Source organism: Myotis myotis, unplaced genomic scaffold (genome assembly GCF_014108235.1).
Source record: "Myotis myotis isolate mMyoMyo1 unplaced genomic scaffold, mMyoMyo1.p scaffold_m19_p_8, whole genome shotgun sequence".
In the NCBI taxonomy this organism is placed as follows: Eukaryota; Metazoa; Chordata; class Mammalia; order Chiroptera; family Vespertilionidae; genus Myotis; species Myotis myotis.
In genome coordinates, this window is record NW_023416390.1 from 30,191,425 (window position 1) to 30,203,981 (window position 12,557).

A 12,557-nucleotide genomic window follows, 5' to 3' on the forward strand; every position below is an offset into this window, starting at 1 on the left:
AAGATCTCCAAGTAACTCTGGAGAATCGAAAAGAAAAAAAATGATATGAACTGAGGAATGTAGTGCCATGGGAGCAAGCATAGAGTGTTAAAGAGTCCATGTGTCTGCAGAACAAGGACAAATTAGATTAATCTCAGAGTGAGAAGCAGATTGTGGGAGTTTATTCAAATGGGATAAGTATAAAAGAAGGTTTTAGAGAGGTCTAGCTTCTAAAGTTAAGTAATTTAATGTTATTTACCACACAGTAAAGAGAGAGTACAGGTTTATAAGGTTAATAAGTACAGGATTATTGCCCCAGGAGGTACCCCTGCCATCAGCCCTTAGGCATATTGTCTAACTGCTTCCCTCCATCTCTTCCCCGGGTGCCTCCAGAGACTTGCACCAAGGATTACAGGTGTATTACTTTCCTCCATATGTTTGTTGAGCTACCTACATGCAGGGGCCCAAGGCTGGTGCTGTGTTCTCCTTTTTTTGGTAACCTTCCAAGATCCCTGCTCCACGTATCTTGCGATGTCTGCTTGTGCCATAATATTCACACCCTGCTTTCATCTTCAAAGAGTGCCTTTCCTTTGTCCTGGGATCTGGGTGCCCCTGGGAAATCTTTCTAATTGGCTCCCATGTCCTCTGATTTGTCTCTTTGGGAAGCACTTATCCTCCCTGACTCAGTTAAGCCAAAACCTTCTCTTGTCCAGCCACATTTTTAAAGATTTGGAATTTTATCCTCTTTTATACACATAAACCTCTACAGAATTTTTGTTTTCCTCACAAGGAAAGCCCTCTCTTTTTCTTTACTGTTAAAACAGTTAAGTAAACACATTTCAAAATAGGGAGTACATTATTTATTTTGATATATGCTTTCCTGGCCAGCTGAAATTTTTTACATGAGTAACAAGCTCATGATGCTGCCACAACTCTTTTATCTTGAAATTCAAGTGGCTCCTTTCTGTGTGGGAAGCATAAGGGCCCCTTTGTTGGGTATTCTCTTTTCTGTCCCAGGGATGAAGGGTAAACTTTACCAATAGGATTGGGACCCACTGAGCACTGAGTGATACAAGCGGTGGAAATTCCTAAACATGTAATTTGAGATGACAACACTCCCACTCCATGAAGTGATCTCTAATTGTCTTCCTCTTATGCCCTCTCTTCAGTGATACCAAAGATAGAATTCCTTTTAGAAAGTGATAGAGAAGAAATCGAGGAGAGGCTTAATAATCAACAAAGCCTGGAACAAGGTGATTGCAAACACATAAAAACTGATTCTCTTCTGCTAAGAAAAGGAGAATGGGAAGTGGGCCTGAGTTCTGAGTGGAGTTTGGGAATCAGGGAAGACCTGTTGAAGAGCATAGAGAAGGCAGGGAGGGCTGTTTGTATGAGAGTCTGACCAAGGGATGATCCTGGAGGAGGAGCTCTGACAAGAGATCCTGGGCCCAATAACCAAGACAGAGGAATGGGAACCCAGTGTGTCAGAAAATCAGATTAAAAGACGATGCTAACCTGGAGGTAACTGATTTAGAGAGACCCTGCAGGAGAAGATGAGTGTGGAGCTGTGAAGAGCTAAGAAATATGGGCCCAAGGTCAACATCAGAGGAGATATTCTGGATGATGGTAGAAGAAGGGACTGATTTAAATGTGGGAGATGCTGTTCAAGAGCAGGAATATTCAAGGAGATGGGCAGTCATATAGGGAGAGAAGAGAGGAAGTGGTGAGATATGTACGAGGAGATGTGGGTATTTTGAGAGATGAAGGAAGAAAGAGAAATGAAGGACAGAAGAATGGGGTAAATTACACAGCGATGACAACCATATTACTAAGAGCTCACTTATAGATCATTTACTCTGGCAGTTGTGGGCTTAGTGCTCACAGCTGCCCTTGAGGGGAAGTATCACTCTTTGTCCATTTGCAGAAAAGGAGACTGAAATCTCAAGAGGCCATGTATGTAGTTGGCCTGAGGTCAAATGAAGTACGATGAATCCAGACTTTCTGAACCCAGAGCTTGTGTGCTTAACCCTATACACATCCAGATAACCTCATGAAAAAGACAGAATTATGAGTCAAAAGAAGGGAAACGTGCAGAGAGAAAGATACAGAAAGAAGAATATCAGGAGCTAGAGAAAACATAGGAGAAGTAGACATTGAATCTCATAAAAAGGCCAACAAGACAGAGAAACAGACATGTATTTGGAGGGTGTGGTGTGAAGGAGGCTTGGACAAGGAGACATGACTTTGTAGGAAGTCAGATAAGTCTACCAATCAGGAGTATACCTGGCAACAGAAACAGATTCCCTATGGCCATGGGTGACAAGAAAAGCCATTGCTGTTTACTGAGTGACTTGTGGATTATCTCAGTGAGATGGCCTGGCTAAGGACAGAGGGCAGCTGATGGCAAGAGTTGGGTGGGATCCTCCAGGTCCAGATGGGCTCTGTATTGATACCTGGGGGAAGGGATCTTGAACTCCTACTTTATAAAGACTAAATGAGATTAGGGGAGAATGGCATAGCTTATACTTCAATTTTTGAAATAAACCTCTCATTTCTTCCCCCAGGAACTGGTGGTACTTCATATCAAAGACTGATGTGGTTAGGCCCAGATGCCTGTAACTACAAAGGTCTGTTCCTGTTTACTCTTCTGTGACCCTTTGCTTTCTTGTCCCATCTGGCAGGTGCTATGGTAGGGGGCTGCTTCTTTTTAGTACTAATTGCCCAGAATAGTCAGTCTTTGCATTGGCAATTTTGCCAAGGATTTATAGATAACGGAGTCTTCATTTTTCTGGTTGCCTGGGAGAGTCGCTCCTTCCATACTCCTGAAATGCACTGGCTACCAGCTCCTGACAGCCTGGGCCTGGACGTAATGCCCATGCACCTGGCTTCACAGTTTTCTGCCTCTGTCTTGCTTGAATCTGGCTGCAGCCTTGCTTTGACATTATGTTCAGTGATGGCCAACACTGCCATGAAGGTGGTTGGGTAGTGGTGATGAGTGTGTTCCCCCTAGGCCAGGATCTCTCACCTGTTGAGTCCCTCACACAGGACCATGGATGCTATGTGCCTCCTGAGCAAACCCTCTCCCATCATCTCTGGGACAACAGGCCTGAAGCTGCTCTAAAAACAACATAAAAGTCATTATTACGTAGCTTGTACTGGGATGTCTTATTTAAGAAAGGATGTTCTAAATTAGTAATACATTTTTATAAAAGAAAAAAAACCCCCAACCCTTTAGAATGTTTTGAAAGCACCACTATAGTTTTAGCTATTAACATTTAGGGAAAAAAAAGTTAATATTTAAGAATATAAAATATCTAACATGCATCAATCCATATTCTTAGCAGTTCACTTACAAGGGTAGCTGGTGGGTATGGGGAGGTGTGAAAGGAAGGAATAATGATGAATAATGAGCAGAGAAGGGATTCAGTGTGTGTGCGCACAGGTATTAGGTTTGGGGGAAGGAGAAAATGATATTATAACTCTAATGATGCACAACAAACCACCAATAAATGTGTTAAGTGTCTGTCTCAGCTGGGACAGTTGACTGTGACCAGCACAGGCAAGGGAAAAGCTATGCTTCATGCCCCTTCCCCAAGAGGAGGCTCCAAGGAACTGTGGATGTGGCACAAAACATGCACCAGGGCCAAGGTTCTATGTTAAAATTGTGGGAATTAATATTTAAATCATCTTTACATAAATTACTTTGCTTAGAAAAATAGCACTAAATGAAAAAAATCTAAGCTGCTCTGAAAAAATATATTTATCTTTTCATACACTAGTGAGGTTTGTGGGAACAGAGTAGGGTGGGTCAATGGAATAAAACATGAGCAGAGGAGGCTCACCTTGGGGAAGGGGGTATGCTGGTCCTGGGTGGTTTACTCAGGGATTCATTCCTTATGGGTTCCTGCTCTGCTCTGCCCTCTATCTCTGGCCACAGACTCTGCATACTTGCTTGTCATCTCCCTTGCTACTGCTTACTGCTGAGCTCCTAACCTGGGTGATACCAGCAAGAGAGTGGAGAGGGGGAGCAAGGGAGAAGCATGGTATTTCCCCATCACTGTCTTGGGCAGCAATTCTGGCATTGCATCTCCCATGACTCTACCTCCCACCAAGCAGTCCAGCCATGGTTCAGCTTCCACCTATCCAGTGTCATTAACACATGAGCTTACCCTAGATCCCTCCCATAGCTTCCTGTTGACTATTCTTTGGGTTGCCAAATCCTGCATTTGGAATTGTCAGCTCTACCATCAGCTGTATAACTAATCCCCTGGATTAAATTCCCTCCGATCCAAAAGCTTAGAGAGCTTTGTATTTTCCTGTTAGATTCTAATTGATTCAGGGAGTGACTAAAATATCTATGAATCTAAACGTGGTCTAGATACAGCTCAACCTGAACGTGGACCCTTAGAGCTCCGCCATGACACACCAGAGATAAATGCAACTGAAACAGATACAACCAGTGACAATAAGGATGCACTAAAAAGCCAACAATCAAATGAACAACGTGCCCAAGAGTCTAAGACAGCAGGTAAGACTGAGTGACTGGGTTTGATGTGTGTGGAGGGGAACTGGCAGGTGGAGGGATTTGGTATTGTGGGTTAGGCACAGGGAAGACTATGGTGATGATTGAGTGCTAAAAAGACAAATATAAAGAAAGACAAATTAGATGTAGAAAAGGCATTCACAGTTCACAGGAATAATTAAGAAACAGAAATAGAAAAGAAGAAAACAGAAAACTTAACAGAGAATGGATAAACTGAAAAAATCCAGGAGGGCCACATGCAAGGAGGATCTTACTCTCAGGACCTTCTTGTGTTCTGGGCACCTACCTAATGGGTCTAGGGTGAAGTACTGTAGAAAAGAAGTATAAAGAGAGAAAAATGCTGAGGGCAATAATAGCAATAAATAGAAAAAATAGGGGGAGATACAAAGAGAACTATGTCGAGAAGGAATAAAGGACAATGAATGAAGACCTGGCAGAGGGTGAACCAGGTAGAGAGAGAGAGAGGGCCAAGCATTGTCTGGTTTGAGAATCACCACAAAGAAGGAAGGGATGTACCTAACACCATTAAGAAGGAAATGTGTCCACAAAATAAAAATGGCCCTGAAACCCAGTCAGATAAAAATAAGCCTCTCCCCTGGACAGTAAAACATGTACAATTAAGAGAGGCACAAATTGCCTGGCATTGTGGCTCAGTGTCCACCCAGAAACCAAGAGGTCTCCGGTTCCATTCCAAGTCAGGACACATGCCCAGGTTGATGGTTGGATCCCCAATAGGGTTGTGTGCAGGAGGCAGCTGATCGATTATGTTTCTCTTGCATCGATGCTTCTACTTCTCTATCCCTTTCCCTCCTCCTCTCTCTAAAAATCAATAAAAACATTGAAAAAAAAAGAGACACAAAGAAAGGACACAGTTGAGGAGCAGGAAAGGACAGCAGTGGGGGAGCTTTCCTCTGCAATGGAATTAGAGGAAGAAGGGCTTGTTGATTGTAGTGAGGGTGCTCACTCCCTTAGGGAAGGCAAATGAAATTCTTCATTTATTACAATTTTGTCCAGGAGCAGAGCTACTCCACCAGGGAAACCAAAATACCTCCTGCTCTGTAAACCCAATGGGTATAGAGAAGGAAAAGTCATATTTTCCTTCATATTTTTAAATTCAGGAGTTAAATCTGAAGCCCAAGCAAGGACTGACTGTAACCAAGTGTCTGACAGTGTATAGGTAAGGCTGGCTGAAAGAATGTGTGATGTGGATCCTGGATCCAGGCAAGGGTCTGGGACATGTCATCAGGGCCCATGGAGACAGTCCTGGTGACCTTGGTTAGAGGTAGAAAGGGGAAGGAACAAGTGCCTTATACTTTGAGATCAACAGAAAAATATCCCTAGTAATTGGAAAAAATATCCAAAACAGAAATGGGAACTTTAAATATTGATATCAGAGTGTATATTTCTATATTCAAAGAAAGGAAGGTATTGCAGTAAGGGTTAAAGAAAAGGGAATATTTCAGAGAGATAAGATATCCATGAAAGGGTATGAAAAAAACACACACACCCAAACGAAGACAAGGAAAGGCATAAAGAGATACCTTTGCCAGAAACAGGCATATGTAGCAAAAATGAATTGAACCAAGAGACTTTGCTTGGGGAGATGTGCAATTGATGCAGTGTGCAAACCAATAAATTAAATTTAAAATGATAATAAGTAAATAAAAATATTAAAAATATATAATTTGATGCCATTTCTAAAGTTTGGCTTTATGTATGTAGACTTCTCTCTGAAATAGCTTTCTAGCTTAGTACATATTTAGAGATGTTTGGAAATGATGCAAAGAAAGAAAGAAAGAGGTAGACTGAGGGTGGAGATACTAGATAGAAAGAGAATGGAGGTAAGAAGTAAAGTGAAGATCCGAGTTGAGGTAGAATGTGGATGTGGATAGCAGGTTGAGCAAGCCGAGGGGCGGGGCATAGAAAAGTGCTGCAGGATGGGCAACGCAGCCCCTGTGCATGAACTTCACAACCTTCTGGGTAGGACCTGGAGCAACCTGCAGGTCACACACATCAGGCACAGACCAGAGGGACCTGAGATAACTTGGCTTCTAGGTCTTCCTAGTAATCTCATGAACGGTTTCCAACCGGGGGCTATGTGGCCCCACCCCCAAGACACTAGGGTTTTTTCTTCTTCTAATATTTGCAGTGATCAACAGTCAGGACTTTGAAGAATTTACTGATGAAGATGAGCCTCCCAAAGGTTCCACCTCAGCATTGAAAAGGAAGCCAGGTGAGGAGGTGGGAGTTCAAGGCTTGGGGTGCAGGAACCTCAAGTAAGAGGCACTGTTTCCTAAGGCATCAATTCTGAGTTCATCCTATACCACAGACCCTGTTTATCCTGGAATCCCATTCTCTATGTTTATTTTACCTGACCTTTGGGAGGTGCAAGGTAATAAGAAATCATTATATTTATATTTTTTAAAAATATGTGGACTATTAATCCATAGGTCTTATAAATCAACCAATGCACCCACCTATTGATTATATAGTAGAAATAGGCTAGCGAAGTAGTGAATTTATTTAAAAACTAATTCTGTGACAATAAAGTGTTGAGTTTATACAGTGATTTCTACAGAGAAGAGAAAGCTAAATATTTCTTTATTAGAAGGTCATATTGTCATCTAATCACAAAGTCTGAATAGTGTTGAGGGTCAATTCCTCCAGCTCTCCTGTGTTAGCAGAAATGGATAAGGTTTTTTCAAACCCAAACTGTTGTTTTTTAGAGAGTTCTCCAGCAAGTCATGACATATAGAATGACTTTTCAAAGTATCTTTGCAAATAGTGTCTTACTTTTTCCTTTACAACAGCCCTGAGGAGTGTGCAAGATGGCCATTATTACCCTTGTTTGTAGATGAGAAAACAAATCATATAAATGTTTCAAATCTTCCACAGAGTCTCATGGAAAAAGGGAAAGACAAGACTAGCTTCCTGGATTTTGTGTTATTTCCTTTGTAAACTTCTGGAGCTCAAAACAGTTACCAAAATGTTGTTTCCTCAATCCTGTGTATAGCATGAGTGGTCATCAGATCTGCAGCACTTTAGTTTACAAAGTGGTGATTGCTTTTCCCTTCCTCCTTTCCCAGAAGGATTAGAAACATGTCTTTTGAGCTAAACCCACTAGGAAAAGAGAAAAACACAAATAAAGATGTTACCTAGTCTTGATCTTACAACAAGACAATATTGTAAATAATTCTTTTATTCTAATAGCTCTCAATATCTATCAATGTAAAAACCTAAGTTTCCTTCAGTTTATAGAGAGTGCACATTGTGACTTGTGGCTTAGTGTAGGCAAAGTGCTCTGAAAAGTGGTCCCAAAATAGGGCTATGGCTCAGACACCAGAGATTATTTCGGAGTACCAGGGGGTAGAAGAGGCTCCCTACCAACAAGTTTCTTAACATGAGATTTCCAAGGTCTCCCCACAAAGAAACAGCAGATGAAGGAAGTGTGAAATGGCAATAGTAGAATAAGAGGTAGAAAAGAGAGAAGTGTAGGAAGGCCAAGTTCAAATGGAGTACAGGGGCTCTTTGTGATTGACTTGTCTCTGCTATGGGGACATGAAATAGAGCATCACTAACCTACAAGGCAGGTGACATAAAGGGACAGACCAGGTGTCCTGTGTGCAGGCCATGGTATACATGGGTTTTTTAAAAAATTTAAGTTGTATTAAGAAATTCTATGCTGCATTGGTTCCCTGGTCACACAGTGAGACACCTAAGAATCCTACTCTTTAGTACTTGATCCCTTAGACTCTAAGGCTTAGAATCAAACAGAGAGGAGAGAACCAAGAATACACCTATTCATAACTATAAACAGTAGTAGATAAGATTGTATTTCTGGACAAATATCCAGAGTCTAAATCCGGAGCTCTGTTTTCATGATGAATCTTTTTCGGAGGTTCCCTATAAGCATTGATTCATTACTTCTGGGATACCATTTTAAGCATTTAGCTATTTCAGTTGTATTGGAATATGGGAGGAGGCAAGAGGCATTATAAGTGATTGTTTGACTGGATGAGCACAATCAATTGATATATTGAAAAAGAAGCAATATTGCACTAGTAAATAGCAGTCGTTTTTACTAAACACTATCATTTATTAATACCAAAGAGTTTTTATTCTATAAGCAGAGTGAGCACAATATTTCACGGTTGACAATAGTGTCATTAATACAAAACTTAGAATATCTTCAAAGTATAATTTGTGCTAACATTAATTACTTCTGGAAAAAATGGTTTAGACCAACTACTTTCAAACTTAAATGATACTTAGCTGTTTGACTTAGATTTTGATTTGTCACAGGGCTTTTGTGAAAAATTTCATTCTTTCACAAAACCTTAACAGGGAGATAGGGTAAGTAGGTTATCCCAGCATTCATAGTGGAAGAAACTGGAGATGATAATGTTTGAGGGTCATTTACAAATTCACATGGAAAGTAAATGGGAGCACCAGGCAGGAGCCCAGCATTATGGTGCTCAGGGGAGCACCAGAACTGGGTTCAAGTGAGAGAAAGAGGAATATGATCATCTCAACACTGACATTATCACAAACCCTATCTGCTGTGTGAGTTGTCATAGACTCTGTAAGACCACTGCAAACAAATACAGTTCTCTCCCTTTTACTTTATAGAGTCCATGGATTTCAGAAAATCACCAACCTCTGGAAAAATACTTTGCAAAACAGGTAAGAGCAAGCAAATAAGAGCTTTTCATGGTGACAACTGAATAGTGTTTACTACAAAAGATACATTCTAATTTTTGCTTCTTCATTCATAGCAAAATAAATATTTGTGTTAATATAAGTTCATATTTTTTTAAAATATATTTTATTGATTTTTTACAGAGAGGAAGAGAGAGAGATAGAGAGTTAGAAACATCGATGAGAGAGAAACATCAATCAGCTGTCTCCTGCACATCCCCCACTGGGGAAGTGCCCACAACCCAGGTACATGCCCTTGACCGGAATCGAACCCGGGACCTTTCAGTCCGCAGGCGGACGCTCTATCCACTGAGCCAAACCGGTTTCGGCATAAGTTCATATTTTAACTTTTGTGTTAGTTAGACTAATGGCTGTGACAAATAAACTTAAAGAGGCCAATCGCTCAAACACTACAATTTCAATATTTTTATCAAGTAAACTTTCCAAGCACTTTTAGAAAAGGAGAGTGGCGGGGAGATAGGAACTTTATTTCACAAAGTCATTCTGGGAAGTATACAACTGAGAGATCTGCCTTCTTCAATACCAGATTTCTAAGACAACCTCAGGAAAGAAGCAGAGCTAAAATATAATACAATTACAGACATGAACACAAATCCATAAGCTACATGTAAAAGAAGAAATTGAATGGAATACATAATACAGGGGCCAAAGGAAAACAGAAAAACTCTGGCCAGAGTGGCTCAGTTGGCTGAGCATACTCCCATGCACCCAGGGGTCGGTGGTTTGATTCCCCATCAGAGCACATGCCAGGTTTGCGGGCTCCATGCCCAATAGGGGTGTGTGCAGGAGGCAGCTGATCCATGATGTTTTCTCTCATTGATATTTATATATCTCTATTCTCTCTCTCTCTCTCTCTCTCTCTCTCTCTCTCTCTCTCAATCAATAAAAATATGTTGTTGTTATTTTTAAGACAGGAACAGAGAAAGGACAGGGTTAGCAGCAGATGGGGGAGTTTTCCCCTGCAATGTAATTACAGGGAGAAGGGCTTGTTGATTGTTTGAGGGTGCTTAATCCCTTAGGGAGGCAAATGAAATTCTTCATTTCTTACAATTTTGTCCAGGAGAAGAGCTACTCCACCAGGGAAACCAAAACACCTCCTGCTCTGTAAACCCAGTGGATATAAAGAAGGAAAAGCCATTTTTATATTCAGGAGTTGAATGTGAAGCCAAAGCAAGGACTGACTGTAACGAGGCATCTGACGTAATAGGTAAGGCTGACTGAAAGAATGTACCAGACAAGGGTCTGAAACATGTCATCAGGGCCCTTGGATATAGTAATGGTGGCCTTGGCTTAAGGTAGAAAGGGGAGGGAACAAGGGCCTTATGGCGAGGTCAACAGAAACACGTCCCCAGTAATTGGAAAAAATATAAAAAACAGAAATGGTAAATTTAAGTGTTGATATCAGAGTGTATGTTTCTATATGCAAAGAGAGGAAGGTATTGAGGTAGGGAAATTTTTCAGAAAATCAAGATATTCATGAAAGGAGATGAGAAAAACACACACAAAGAGAAGGAGTGGTATAAAGAGACACTTTTGCCAGAAATCAGCATAATAGCCAAAAATGAGCCAAACCAAGAGACTTCATTTGGGGTGATGGGTGATTGATGCAGTGTGGAAATGATGTCTTATTCAGTTGTACACTTGAATCCTCTACAGTTCTGTGAAGCAATGTCATCCCAATAAATTAAGTATAAAAATAATAAACACATTAAATATTAACAATACATATTTGATGCCATTTTTAAAAGATAGGCTTTATGTGGTATACTTCTCTTTGATCCCTCTATCTAGCTTAATAAATATTTAGATATGTTTGGAATGAATCAAAGAAAGAGATAGAATGAGGGTGGAGATATCAGAGAGTGGAGGTAAGAGATAGAGTGAAGATGGGAGTTGATATAGAATGGGCATGGGGATAGCAGGTATAGTGAGGGTGGGCATAGAAGTGTGCTTCAGGTTGGGCAAAGCTGCGCTCTGTGCATGAACTTCACAAGCTTCCAGGTAGGGCCTGGAACAACCCAAAGGTCACACACATCGGCCACACACCAGAGGGACCTGAGTTAACTTAGCTTCTATGTCTTCCTACTGCTCCCATGAAGTGGTTTCCACAGAGGGGTCTCCCTGGTCCCACTCCAAGACACTGCATGCTTTTTTCTCCTTTGTGCAGTGATTGACAGTCAAGACTTTGCAGAATTTACTGATGGAGATGGACCCCCTGAAGCTTCCACCACAGCATTGAACAGGGAGCCAGGTAAGGAGGTGGGAGCTCAGGGCTTGAGATGCAGGAACCTCAATTAAGAGGCACTGTTTCCTGAGGCATCAATTCTGAGTTCATCCTATACCACGGATCCAGTTTATCCTGGAATCCCATTCTCTGTGTTTATTTTACTCAACCTTTTGGGATGTGCAAGGTAATAAGAAATCATTATATTTATATTTTTAAAAAATATGTGGCCTATTAATCCATAGTTCCTATAAATCAACCAATACACCCATTTATTAATTATATAGTAGTAATCGGCTAGCGAAGTAGTGAGTTTATTTTAAAACTAATTCTGTGACTATAAAGTGTTGGGTTTATACAGTGATTTCTACAGAGAAGAGATGCTAAATATTTCTTTATTGGAAGGTCAAATTGTCATCTAATCACAAAGTTTGAATAGTGTTGAGGGTCAATTCCTCCAGCTGTCCTGTGTTAGCAGAAACGGTTAAGGTGTTTTGAAATCCAAAATGTGGTTTTTTAGAGAGTTTTCCTAAAAGTCATGACATATGGAATGGCTTTACAAAGGATCTTTGCAAATAGGTTCTTACTTTTTCCTTTACAACAGCCCTGAGGAGTGTGAAAGATGGCCATTGTTACCCTTGTTTCTAGATGAGAAAACAAAATCATATAAATGTTTCAAATCTTCCACAACGTCACATGGAGATAAAGGGAAAGACAAGACTAGCTTCCTGGATTTCGTGTTATTTAATTTGTACTTCTGGAACTCAAAACAGTTATCAAAATGTTGTTTCCTCAATCCTGAGTATAGCGTGAGTGGTCATCAGATCTGCAGCACTTTAGTGTACAAAGTGGTTGCTTTTCCCTTCCTACTTTCCCAGATGTATTAGAAACATGTCTTTTGAGCTAAACCCACAAGGAAAAGAGAAAAACACAAATAAAGATGTTACCTAGTCTTGATGTTACAATAAGACAACATTTTAAATAATATTTTTATTCTAATAGTTCTTAATATCTATCAATGTAAAACACAAGTTTCCTTCAATTAATATAGAGTGCACATTGTGACTTGTGGCTCAGTGGAGGCAAAATGCT

The 12,557-nt window shown here is 40.6% G+C and overlaps 2 protein-coding genes across 11 annotated transcripts in view; both read left to right on the forward strand.

Annotated features, from left to right (window-relative positions):
• Nucleotides 1-12,557, forward strand: part of LOC118661411 (nuclear body protein SP140-like protein) — a 280,649-nt gene that overhangs the window by 6,196 nt on the left and 261,896 nt on the right. The window lies entirely within an intron of this gene.
• Nucleotides 2,515-12,557, forward strand: part of LOC118661413 (nuclear body protein SP140-like protein) — an 81,027-nt gene continuing 70,984 nt past the window's right edge. For all 4 annotated transcript variants that reach the window (XM_036319506.1, XM_036319507.1, XM_036319508.1 and 1 more), the window contains exons 1-2: nt 2,515-2,606; nt 4,358-4,507. In XM_036319506.1, the coding sequence (XP_036175399.1) occupies nt 2,573-2,606; nt 4,358-4,507 (184 nt within the window). In that variant the 5' untranslated portion in view covers nt 2,515-2,572. The remainder of the gene's footprint in view (nt 2,607-4,357; nt 4,508-12,557) is intronic.